The sequence below is a fragment of the Acartia tonsa genome, chromosome 2, assembly GCF_053477335.1.
Source record: "Acartia tonsa isolate MP-2025a chromosome 2, ASM5347733v1, whole genome shotgun sequence".
NCBI classification, from domain to species: Eukaryota; Metazoa; Arthropoda; class Copepoda; order Calanoida; family Acartiidae; genus Acartia; species Acartia tonsa.
In genome coordinates this window covers 7,306,858-7,318,802 of record NC_137261.1, presented here as the reverse complement: position 1 = coordinate 7,318,802, position 11,945 = coordinate 7,306,858, and the positions used below count along the sequence as shown (strand labels likewise).

Genomic DNA, 11,945 nt, shown 5'->3' with positions numbered 1-11,945 from the left:
TAATCATATTCGTTTTTATTTTAGACTAAAATGAGAATACAAGATATTTAACTGTGTTAGAGTTAATACTTATATGCAAGGTACTAGCTTAAGTCCAACGTCTTTGATAAATGAAATTAGGTCTTCTCATTAATGCTTTAAATGGGGGATTATTTACATTTTAAACTTTATTAGTATGGGCAGTAATGATTTGCCTATTAAATTGATGATATCCCCATTAAAAATACAACCAAAAAATAATCATTCAAAGACTGGTTTTAAAAGCTACAAATCCGGTAGTTATAGATCTGCAAAACTTATATTTACCTAATAGTAAAGAAAACAAGGATGACAACATCCATAAAAGCAAAGCACTGAAACGGTAGGACAAACGGACATTAACACTTGTATAATGTCATAACTGAATAATCAGAATATAAATGTATAAGAGTCGAAGCAAAATTGTAAGTTTTGTTGAAAAACTGCTTGATCCAGAATAATGTTTTAGAACTTGGTTATGGAGTTGCATTGCTTTTAATATTGTCTTTGTTGTCCCAGGAATTACTATACCAACAATCGGATAATTAGATCACATAATTTTGTGTTAAAAATGTAAAAAAATCAACCTGTTTAAAATGGACGTACGGACGTTCTGGTAATGATAAATGACCATAACTACTGAAACACCATGCAAAGTTTGAAATCGATAGGACAATTCTAAAATGCCTAAATTAACGAAAAAAGTTATCCGTTACGGACGGACTGACCCTAATTATAGAAAAGCTTAGCTTTGAAAAAGCAAAGTAAATCTTTAAATCAATAGGACGACTCTGAATGTCTAAACAAACCATCAGAGTTGTCGGTTACGGAGGTCCTATCCTAAATGTAATTGTACAATAGCTTTGCTTTTAACAAGAACAATTTTCTGTAAGTCGAAAGCAAACAACATAAAAATGTAAAATATCAGTCTTATATGGCCTTCACATTGATTTCATTTGTTTATTGATAAAAAGGAATTTTAAGTTATTGGTTTTCAAGTTTTAATTTCATAAAATGTCATAAAATGACTATTACGTTAGGACGTGCAAATCTGGAAAGATTAAGAGATGAGAAAGATTAAAAGAAGTGGGAAGTGATTGGATCAGAAGTTTGTTAATGCATGAAATTTAATTATGTTCGTTTTAGTCTGTCTCAAAATAAAAAAAATTAAGAATATGCAAGATGAGAGAAAATTCAAAGAAAATCACGAAAAAATAACACTCACATCTTTTGAAGCTTGACAGACGGACTAAATATATAGATTAAATGTGCAGTGCATGTCATAGGACTATAACTTTCTTCAATCAAGTTCTTTTATTTCATATCTACTTGAAATAATGCATCATTTCAGCTAAATATGAAATAGGCCAAGTTCGCACAGACTTTTTTTTTGCATAATATATAGTTTAAATCGAGTGAGATTTTCCAAGGCACTTTAGTAACTCTTATTCGGTTCTACTTAGATGCTTTCCTTATTTGTTCAGTTTATTGAAAGTGTTTTTCTTTTTCTGGTCTGATTCAAGTATTTTAGCTAGAGGTTTTTTTTAAATATTTTCATTGAATTACAAATCAAAAAAATATATCATGTCATTTATATTAAAACGTTTTTTTTTTTACTTCAATTTTATTTATCTTTAACTTTAAGTTTCGTGCTTTACAATCTTCAGAAAGATACATTATATTATGTTAAATATCTAATGTAAGGTTTTTTTTGTCTTAGGCTTAAGATCTCAGTAACTACTGAACCGATAAGGTTCTTAATTTTAGATAAGCTTCACTTAGATTCTGTAATGGTTTCAGGGTATTTTATTTTTAGAATTTAAGTCTTGGAATGGTTTTAAACTATTTTTCTAACCTCTTCCTGTCTCTTAGTATACCGAGCCCCTAGATGTTAGGGGTGTAACGGCAAATTAAAATATAAAGTAGAATTATTTTTATAACCAAAAAGACCAAAAAGATTAAAAATTCTTTTCAATAATCCTTATCCATAAAAAATGCCGCGTACCGTGCGGAACGCTTTGTTTTGAAATTAAATATCCGTCTGCTAGCAGATGTAAACACTTCCTCCATTACAATATTTCCCGGGTTAATCTTAATCATCAAATAACTGCGAACTAGGCGTAACAAATGCCTGTTGTATCCATCATAGACTAAAAATACGTAAGTTTTTTATGTTATTCATTTACTGAAATTATTTTAAATTTATATAATCATGGTTTTCATTGTTAAGATATCATGAAATAGAATTTTCTATAAAACAAAAAAATCATATGTAGCTAGGTCATTTTTAATCTATGATAGAAAAGCATATTATTCGCGCTAATTTTTGTTTCAAGGTGTTTTGAACTCGGATGGTTGTTATCCCGAGAAGTTGTGGAAAAATTCACATCAAAGCGTTTCTTCAAAGGTTGTCCCAGCATTTTAGGTCACATAAAGTCAACAAAATGCCTGAAAAAATTCATTTGAAGGAGGAAGAAACTATAAAATCAAAGATCCCGGCGTAAGTAATTTTCAACTATTAAGATATAAAATTTTGATATTAGATGCGCGCTTTGGCCAATTGATTCATTTTTATTTCGTCATTTACACATTTTTTATTTAATAATATTTATTTGTAAAACATTGGGTATGGTATATAATTTATCCTTCTGTTTGCCGGCCTTTCTTTTATATTCAAATCAATCTTAGTAGCAAGCTTGATTGTCTGAAGCTTGAGATTTTACAATAGTAAGATTTTAGACTTTGGGCCATACCGAAAAATCATGTATCGTATCGCTGTAGACAAGTTCCCACGAATAAGAAAATTACAATCATAAATTTAATATACAGTTTGGTTAGCCGGGCCTTTGGCCTCTCAAGACTAATAAAATTGTTTTTAATCTTATAATTTTTCATTTTAATATCTACGAAAACCAGTCTATATAATAAGATGCGATAAATAACCCTTATATTACATGCAATAAAAAAAGATTAGATGACGTAGCCCTGGTTGTTGTCGTTTTGAAATGATCTTTATGATAACAAATATTTATATATTAAGGATGAAGACCTGCGAAATGAAAGCAAACAACAGACCTTTCATTGTTTCAATAGAAGGAAATATAGGTACATATACAGGGTGGGGCAAATAAGACCGGACAAATTCTAACTTCTAAACAAATGAACATAAAATCGTCAATTTTAAAGATTTTATTGAATTTTAAAAACTGGCAAGCAATACAGGTATATGACTATTAGATTATTCAATAAAATCGCTGCCAGCCTTAATCATCGCCTCTACCCGCCTCCTCAAACGCTGGCAGGTCCAGGTCAAAATGTACCTGTCCAAGCTGGCGTAGTTCTCCTTGATATTGGCAATGAGGGAGGTCTTTGTGGTATGGGCACGTCTATTGGTGCATGCTTCAAAGTAGCCCCAGGCCCAAAAGTCCATTGAATTAAGATCGGGCTGCTAGGAGGCCACATTTCCTTAGGAATGTTAGTAACCGCAGGATCCAAATTCGCCCAACTTTCAAGCTACCCTTATACACGGAGGCTCTTATTTGGACCATAGTTGAGCTAGAATGACGTTCTTTACCTTTTTAGAAATGGCAGGAAGATTTATCTAGGGTTGTCAGCGCAACCCATAGTCTAAAATGAGTTGTTAAGTTCCATATGGGTCACTAAAGTCGAGAACCGAGAAATTTTCAGAGTTTTTGACTTTTTTTACATCTCAAAATCTGCCCCGTTTCACTTTGCTGGCGTACTACGGCCAAGCCATTTCAGATAGAGAGCTCTAGTATTTTCTAGTGTCTTACTTATGCATCTAACAGTATCCCCAGCAAGTTACAAAACTCTACCTCACCTACTGATGGGCTGAGGTCAGATTTAGTAGGCCCTAGTCGAGAATCCAGTTTAAGCCACCGGCGCATTTGGAATCTGCCTTGTTGAACATATGCGCGGCCAGCTCGTTGTACACGTCCATATTCGTCCAAAGATTTTATTGTGCTAAAAGGTCATTACCTAAGCTTTTTATAGTGTGGTCAAACGTCCTGATTGGTCAAGTAGTTTTGGCGCTATGGCCGTTTAAAGTTTGTCCGGTCTTATTTGCCCCACCCTGTATGTACTTTTATATAAAATCAAAATAATAATAGCCAAATATTTTAAACTCTATTTTTTTAACGAAAATTACGGCTCCAGCAAAATATGGCGGCTCCCGGCTCCGGCTCCACAACGCTAATATTAAGATTTACCTAATTTAGTTTTATGCCTGTTGCATTAAAAAATACAGTAGTTGTTACCAAACTTCTCATCATTCGTTAACTGATTATGCGTTTTCTTCATGTAGAGTAAGGAAATCTAATCTTTATAGAACTCACTTCTTTGCATTTTTCATAGGCAGCGGAAAATCTACAATGTTGAATTATTTCAACAAGTTCACAGACGTTGAATTAATCCCTGAACCTGTGACAGACTGGTGTGATGTAAATGGACACAATCTTTTAGGTAATTTAATGAAACTAGCTAATATGCCCTTAGCAAGGGGTTTGGGTCCACCCACCACCTTAAATTTTATTTTAAGATATTTTTTTTTAATCGGGTGGGGATTTTTTATAAAGTTGATTTCTCTTCCCCAAAACCTTCCCGGGATTTTAAAAAAGCTTTACTATAATGGAGAGCCATATCGATCCAACAGTCGGTGAGATATTTCGGTGCTTACACACATACAGTAAGACATCCTGTTACTTTAGTTAAGTATTTTCGGCGTTATCCCCCCCCCCCCCCCCCCGACGAATAACTATTTTAGGTTAGGTTAGGTTTTAGGCTAGGGAGCCGAGCGCTGCGGCTAGGCAGGCAAGGGGGCCGAGCGCTGCGGCTAGGCAGGCTAGGGAGACGGGCGCTGCGGCCAGAGTTCATAGTTCGCTGTCGGGGGGTGGGGGGGGGGGGGGGGTACTCAAATTTTCAAAAGAGAAAAAAAAATTTCTAAGAGGATAATACCGTATTTTCAACTGGTTTTAATACTGATATTACTTTTAGGTAAGATGTACGAGGATCCAAAGAGATGGTCTTTCCAATTCCAGAGCTATGTTCAGTTATCCAGGTAATCCTTCATCATTAAGAACGCAGTATTATCATGCCAAATTTTAAAGGTTCTATCATAAATAGATTTCCATGATACCTAGATCTATGATGGTTTCTTATAATGCTCCCTTACATTTATTTTATTAAAATTTTATATAACTTTGGCCTAAACTTCCAAAAATTCTGCTATTTAGCCAAAAGGCTGAATACTGTAAAGGGATTGAAATCAGCAGTTATTTTCGTTAAGAGAAGAAATTGCGACATTACTTTGATATTGTAGGAGAAGTGATTTTCCAACCAAAAATACTATAAAACATCTTATGATAGAGATTGTTTATATTATTTGATTCACAAATCAGGTTTACATGGTTAATTTCGTACAAGAAGGGTAATTTCAGCTAGGTGTAATTAAGAAATTTTTGCCTCTCCCATATACATAATGCCATACTAGGAGCTATTATGATTATTCTGATTTTTCTTTGAATTTTATGTCTTAGTTTATTATATCTGCCCGTCCAAAATTAACCTGCATCGCTTTATTTTGCGTACTTTTTTAGTTTTTACCAAAATCCTGCCAAAATCTACACTTTTAACATGTACCTACCCATTTATAATGACACTTGATGTATAATATGCTTTATTCAGGTTAAAACTGTTGAAGCAGCCCACTGATTGTTCAGTGAAGATAATTGAGCGCTCCCTACAGAACAACAGATTTTGCTTCTTGGAAAACGCAAGGAACACTCGATAATACTTAGAGGCTGCTGGATCCTGATTAGTGGATGTTGACAACATCGGGACAGGGATAGAACATTTTGTATAATTCAGTCACTCATGTACAGTTCAAAAGAGTAAAAAAAAGGATAGTTCCATGAAGCAAATTTTAGTTCAACTCTTGCATACCTATAAAGGGGGGGGGGAAGTTTTGACACATTTGCGTAAACAGGGAGTACAGGCTTTATCTTTGGACGGAGAGTATAGGTTATTAGGGATAAAATAATTCTTATATGATGAATTTTCCCAAGTTTTAAGATTTTTTGGATAGGCCTCCAGGTTCCGGAGCTCCAGGCCTCCAGGTCCTCTCTGTACAGGTAAAAATGAAAAAAAAAAATTTTTTTTGAAGAGTTAGAAGTCAACTTATGAAATAAAATATGCATTTTTTTTCTTCAAATATGTGAATAACATTTAAAAATATGCATATTCTGTTTTATAGGTTGACTTCTAACTGTTCAAAAAAAAATTATTTTTTTATTTTTACCTGTACAGAGAGGACCTGGAGGCCTGGAGCTCCGGAACCTGGAGGCCTATCCAAAAAATCTTAAAACTTGGGAAAATTCATCATATAAGAATGATTTTATCCCTAATAACCTATCCTCTCAGTCCAAAGATAAAGCCTATACTCCCTGTTTACGCAAATGTGTCAAAACTTCCCCCCCCCCCCCTTGATCCCTCAATTGATCCAATAAAGTTAAGGGGGGGGGGGGGAGAAATTGAAAAATAGCAAATATATTTTTACTACATAAATTGGGGAAAGAAATAGAGAGAGGGGGGAGAAGAAATTTAACTACATTGTAAAAATTTTTCATTCATTGCTATCCATTCTTTTTATATAAGATAAAGATTGTTAAAGCATACCTAATAATTTTACTGTTGGAATAATGTAAAAATGTTTTCATAAAATCTTTACCAGTGTATAATAATAATAAAGTAAACTTTTATTACAATAATATCATTAAAATATTTACTTATTTCATATGTACCTATTAATATTTATTATTAAGAATTATTATTCAATTCAATCCTCTTCATTGAACTGTTTCATTTTCAATTAACATTTTTCTTTATTACCTTGCTATCCCTGTCCTGATAACTCAAATCCATGTTCCTGCTTACCATACTAGAAAATACTAACTTATTAAAAAAAGGATATTATCATCAGCCTCTGAAAAATTGTGTTTTTTTTCAATTTATTTTTTATTAAAGTCAGTTTTACAGTTTTCAAGTTTTAAATACTTAAATCATTTTCATACCTGAGCTTTAAAGGTTTATATTTCTTTTTTAAGTTTCTTTCTTTTTGCATTTGATGATCTTTATTTCAATCTAGAGATTAAAAATAATATTGTGCTTCTTTTAAAGACTTGTTTAACTAATATTTATTTTCAATAATGCAATGTATTAACACCTTATTTTCAACAAGTGAATTAATTTTTGAATTATTTGAGGATCACTATGAGTTGTAGTTAGCTATTATTCAGACACAAATAAGCTATTATTCGGGCACAAATACCCCCCAAAAGAGCCGTTTTGGTTATTTTCCTGATCCTTCAATATAAAAAAAATTATTTCCCTTGTTAGATACTTTTTATTCCTGCTTTATTTTACTAACTAAATCTAACAATTTTGCTTTGTAAAACTGACACTTAACCCTTTATGGTCGGGGGGTGGGTCCAGCCAGTTGACTAATCACCTAAGTATTGTTTGTACTGAAGCACAGGAAGGAGGAGACCTTGGTGTCCGCGGAGTTGAATGTTCTGTACTCCTGGTTCTCATTCCTACAGACAAATATGGATATCAACCTAGATCTTATTGTTTACCTCAGGTAATTACATTGTAATCTTATTCTTTGTTTAGGTAAGTAAAAATGTGTATTTTTGACCTATCAATTAAAATTGCTTTTATTTATATGTTTAACTGAAGTTTAAATTAGGTCGCTTTTCCAAGAACTCATTAGAATTTAACAATTTAGTGTACAATAACCAATGCACATCAAACATTATATCCATAATAAGAAACAATCCATTTTGGAGTTCGATTACATAATGAACATTAAATTTAATGTTTTCAGAACAAGTCCTGAGGTTGCGTATGACAGACTAAGGAAGCGGGGAAGAAAAGAAGAATCGGGCGTACCTATGGATTTTATTGAGGTAAACCTAAAAATACCTGTGGATTTTATTCAGATAGAACATAGACATTAGACATTCCCGTGTACTTTGTTTATCTTATAGATCATAGACATTCCTATGTTAGTATTTTATTTATCTAGTTAGATCACAGACAAACCTATGTGTTTTATTTAATTAGATCACAGACATACTATACCATGGATTTTATTCAGGTAGATCATAGAAATACTTATGTTATTTGTTTAGTTAGATCATAAACTTATTAAATAATAGATTTATTAATAAAAGCACGAAGTAATCTCTTTAGTGATAAATTGCATAAAGATGGTGCTTTCCCTCACAGTGTATAGCTACGATGAATATTCATACCTTTTAGCTAGGCTTGGTAAGGTTCAAAGGTGTCCTTTAGAAGCTCCTAGGAAAGTCATATGTTACATAATTACGGTATCTAAATAACTCGAAAAAGTTTAACATTATTGTTTTTTTTTCTGTAGCATCTACACCAATGTTACGAGGACTGGTTGCTGGCAGAGAAGTTTGGAGCTCCCCCAGCACCTGTTCTCGTCCTTGACGCTGATCAAGGCATTGAAGATATGCTTAAGATTTATGATAAATACACGGTAATAAATAAATATTAAAAAATATTGAAATGTAAATCACAAAGAAAATTGGCCAAAAATTTGAGATATGGTATGTTTATTGCTTTAAAAGGGTAATTAGTGATGTATTGACGACCGTTTTCCGCAGATGTTAAATAAGATATTTGTTTTTTGGGCCCTGACCGGGATAATAAAACAGGATTAATTTCAAAACATGGTTTCCATTTTATTCTAGTATATGGAAACTTAGAACACAAACTGTAATTGATTTACTTTTGTTTAGAACGAGATCAGAGGTTTGAAGCCCGTAGACAAATCTGAACTTTATTGTAAAGAAGTTCCTGTACCTGTTTTATAATATCAAAATATCTATCTATATATATTAATTTTGTAATATTCTGTAGTATTAATGAAGTTTCTTCCAGGGTTTCGGATCTGGATCCGGATCCGCAAGGATCCGCATATTTTCGAGTCCAAGGATCCGGATCCGCAAAAAAATGCGGATCCGAATCCTTGGACTCAAAAAAATGCGGAAAAAATGGAAAAATCTACCTAAATTTATATAAAATCTCAGACATTCTCTTGATGAGAGCCAATCTTTAAGGTTTAGGGTCAGACTTGAAAATTAAAAGTATTTTTGACTTCGAAATAAAGAATAAATATTTTTTGAAAAGTTTGGTGATTTTATTTTTATTGCCAAGGATCCGGATCCGGATCCGCACTGACCAAATTTGGAGGATCCGGATCCGCAAAAAATCAATGCAGATCCGAAACCCTGGTTTCTTCACAAGGTCTTTTGTTGACCTGACCGTCCATAGGTAACTTGAAACTTCACGTATAGTAGTTACTCATCTTTAGAAAAGCACACATTCTTTTGTCTCTTCTATTGATATAATAAAAAAACCTTTTTTTCTACTACATTTCTTTTAAATTTACCAAACAGAAAATAATTACGTAAGTTAAAGTTTAAAGTCTTTACATTGTGATTTGTCTTATATTCAGGGATTTGAATATTTTTTTTGACATTATCGTCCTTGCTATTGTTTTTTTAATGAAAATCTGAACATGTATACTTTTCATTTGTAGCCAAAGATTATTTGTAAAACTTTGGTATTTATTGTAAAAACAATCAAACAGAATTAAAATTCGTGCCTTAGATTTTATACAGCATAATGATTTATTGTTTATTATTTTTCTAATTTTTGTAAATATTTTTAATTTAGTTAAAAGACATTTTTGACGATTTTTTTTATAAAAAATAAAATACCTATTTGTTTAAAATTTGTAAATTAAAATTTTTGAGCAGCAAAGCTTGTATACAACTAGATAATGTTAGTCCGACCTTCATAGATTTTCAGTATGGCTTCGAATCTGATTTATTTCCGCTGGATTATTACCGGTTCTGAGCTATGTATCGTATCGTATCATCATAGACAATTTTTTACGAATAATAGGTTTCTTTGCTTCTGCCTTTTTACCAATCATGTTTGAATCTCAATAACTTGCATCTGCTCTTAACACGAGTATGTCTGTAGGAAGATTACTGTATGTTAAGTACTTACTGTATATCCTAAAATTTAAGAAAGGTTTAACGGTCTGAAGCTTGATATCTTGGAAATAGCTTGTGATTTGATTAGGTTTTTATGGGAAACTATAAAAATGTATTGGGAAGGTTTTAGGCTAATTTTTCATTAGGGTTGGCAATCCGCCCAGGTTTTAAACAAATTTGGGATCCAGAATCCGTAATTAAAATTGCGGATTCGGATTGTTAATTTTAATGACTTTTTAGTACTTTTTTTATTTAAAATTTGGCACACAAAAACCATAAAAGTATTTTATTGCTTTTTCAACTACTAGCGGCTACGCCCCTAGAAGCCTCTATACACACTCCCCAAAAATAGTTTAAAACCTTCCCAGGACCTATAAGAAGCTTCACTGTAAAGTAGAACAATATCGGTTCAGTGGTTAGCGAGATCCTTCGGTACAGACAAAAACGCTTACTACTTTATATAATAGAACTAGCGGCTACGCCCCTAGAAGCCTCTAGGGGCACTTATGGTAGGAAGGGGAAAAGTCAATCTCATCCCATTTTAAATTTGAGTTTCAAAAAAGAATTAAAAAAATAGTTTAAAACCTTCCCAGGACCTATAAGAAGCTTCACTGTAAAGGAGAACAATACCAGTTCAGCGGTTAGTGAGATCCTTCGGGACAGACATAAAAACACTTACTACTTTATATAATAGAACAAGCGGCTTCGCCCCAAGAGGTTTGATCACACCCATTTTTCGTAGGTATTTGAGATCTGAAAGAAAAATTTAAAAAAAAAATAATTTTATTTGGGGGGAGGGTAAAAATTTTTTTTAGGGGGGGGGTAGTCGACCCTACTATTTTGATTTTAGTTTTAAAAAGAAAAAAATATTTTTTTTTTGGGGGGGGGTTTAATTTTTTGGGGGGTTGGGGGTGTCCCACCTCCCAAGAAAATAGTTATAAACCTTCCCGGGACCTATGAAAAGCTACCCTATAAGGGAGAACCCGATCGCTTCAGCGGTTAGCGAGATCCTTCGGTACAAACAAACAGACAGACATCGTTCTACTTTGTATTATAGATAAGTAAAATGGTGGGTAGCATGTAAAGTTTTTATAATATTTGAAATTTTATTTTCACAGTAGATTTTCCTGCTTATTTAAGGTTATACTCAAAAACTGTTGTAGACATTTAAAATGTAAGTCAAAATATCATTTTGTTTAAAATAAAAATTCTTGTTGAAAACAACGAATAACCCAAGCGTAGCAAACTTCAAAGGGATATAACTAAGTATATTCATTTTTGTTCCTCGCCTTAGACTTATTGAATTTATTTTTCATACATTATACTAAGAAGGTCTTTGCATCAAAATCCAGTTGTGGTAAAAATATTTCAAATCGCGAGTGGACCTTTCATAAGTAAGTGGTTAGGGTTGCGCCTGTACAGCTTGTAGGGCAGATAAATGCATAAGTATAAATGTAAAAACCTTGATCAATAGGTATATTTATTTTTTATAACAAAAATGCAATTCATTAAGGTTTAAGTAAAGTTTTCGACGGTTTGGCTTATATTCTTTTACACGCTTTAGAAATGTAGCTATAAAATATATAAGTAAAGATGTGTAATTCAGATAAATACCTGGCCCAAGTGGTGGAGACCCTTTTCGTTTGCTGGCAATTGCTTAATGTGTTTACATTTTTGACACTACTAGCTGATCTCAAAGACCCAATACAAAATCGGGACAGGGTCCACACCCTGTGTAGAGTTACATTTACTTTAATGTAGCCATTACTGGCAGGGAGTGAGGGAGGGGACAATGGATCGAATATTCAATTTTTA

The 11,945-nt window shown here is 32.8% G+C and overlaps 1 protein-coding gene across 3 annotated transcripts; it reads left to right on the top strand.

Annotated features, from left to right (window-relative positions):
- Positions 1-22: 22 nt before the first annotated feature.
- On the top strand, positions 23-9,862 carry LOC145335366 (deoxynucleoside kinase-like). Of its 3 annotated transcripts, none has more exons than XM_080181126.1 (11): positions 2,042-2,178; positions 2,355-2,518; positions 3,059-3,123; positions 4,393-4,500; positions 5,032-5,095; positions 5,722-5,809; positions 7,566-7,675; positions 7,922-8,003; positions 8,477-8,602; positions 8,865-8,971; positions 9,525-9,862. In XM_080181126.1, exons 2-10 carry the CDS (start codon positions 2,370-2,372, stop codon positions 8,937-8,939), a joined length of 867 nt encoding a protein of 288 aa, XP_080037252.1. In that variant the 5' UTR covers positions 2,042-2,178; positions 2,355-2,369; the 3' UTR covers positions 8,940-8,971; positions 9,525-9,862. The 3 variants fall into 3 exon arrangements, with proteins under 3 accessions (XP_080037243.1, XP_080037252.1, XP_080037236.1); XM_080181110.1 differs by having other exon boundaries at positions 2,069-2,179; positions 8,865-8,981; positions 9,400-9,862; XM_080181117.1 differs by lacking the exons at positions 2,042-2,178; positions 9,525-9,862 and adding an exon at positions 23-80 and having other exon boundaries at positions 8,865-9,025.
- The last annotated feature ends 2,083 nt before the right edge of the window (positions 9,863-11,945 follow it).

Bases quoted from the DNA above. Each gene is read 5' to 3' on its own strand.
- LOC145335366 (XM_080181126.1), top strand. From the start codon at position 2,370: ATGGTTGTTATCCCGAGAAGTTGTGGAAAAATTCACATCAAAGCGTTT. The intron at 5,810-7,565 runs GCAAGGAACACT...TTTGTACTGAAG, and splicing joins GATTTTGCTTCTTGGAAAAC to CACAGGAAGGAGGAGACCTT. The intron at 8,603-8,864 runs GTAATAAATAAA...ACTTTTGTTTAG, and splicing joins AGATTTATGATAAATACACG to AACGAGATCAGAGGTTTGAA.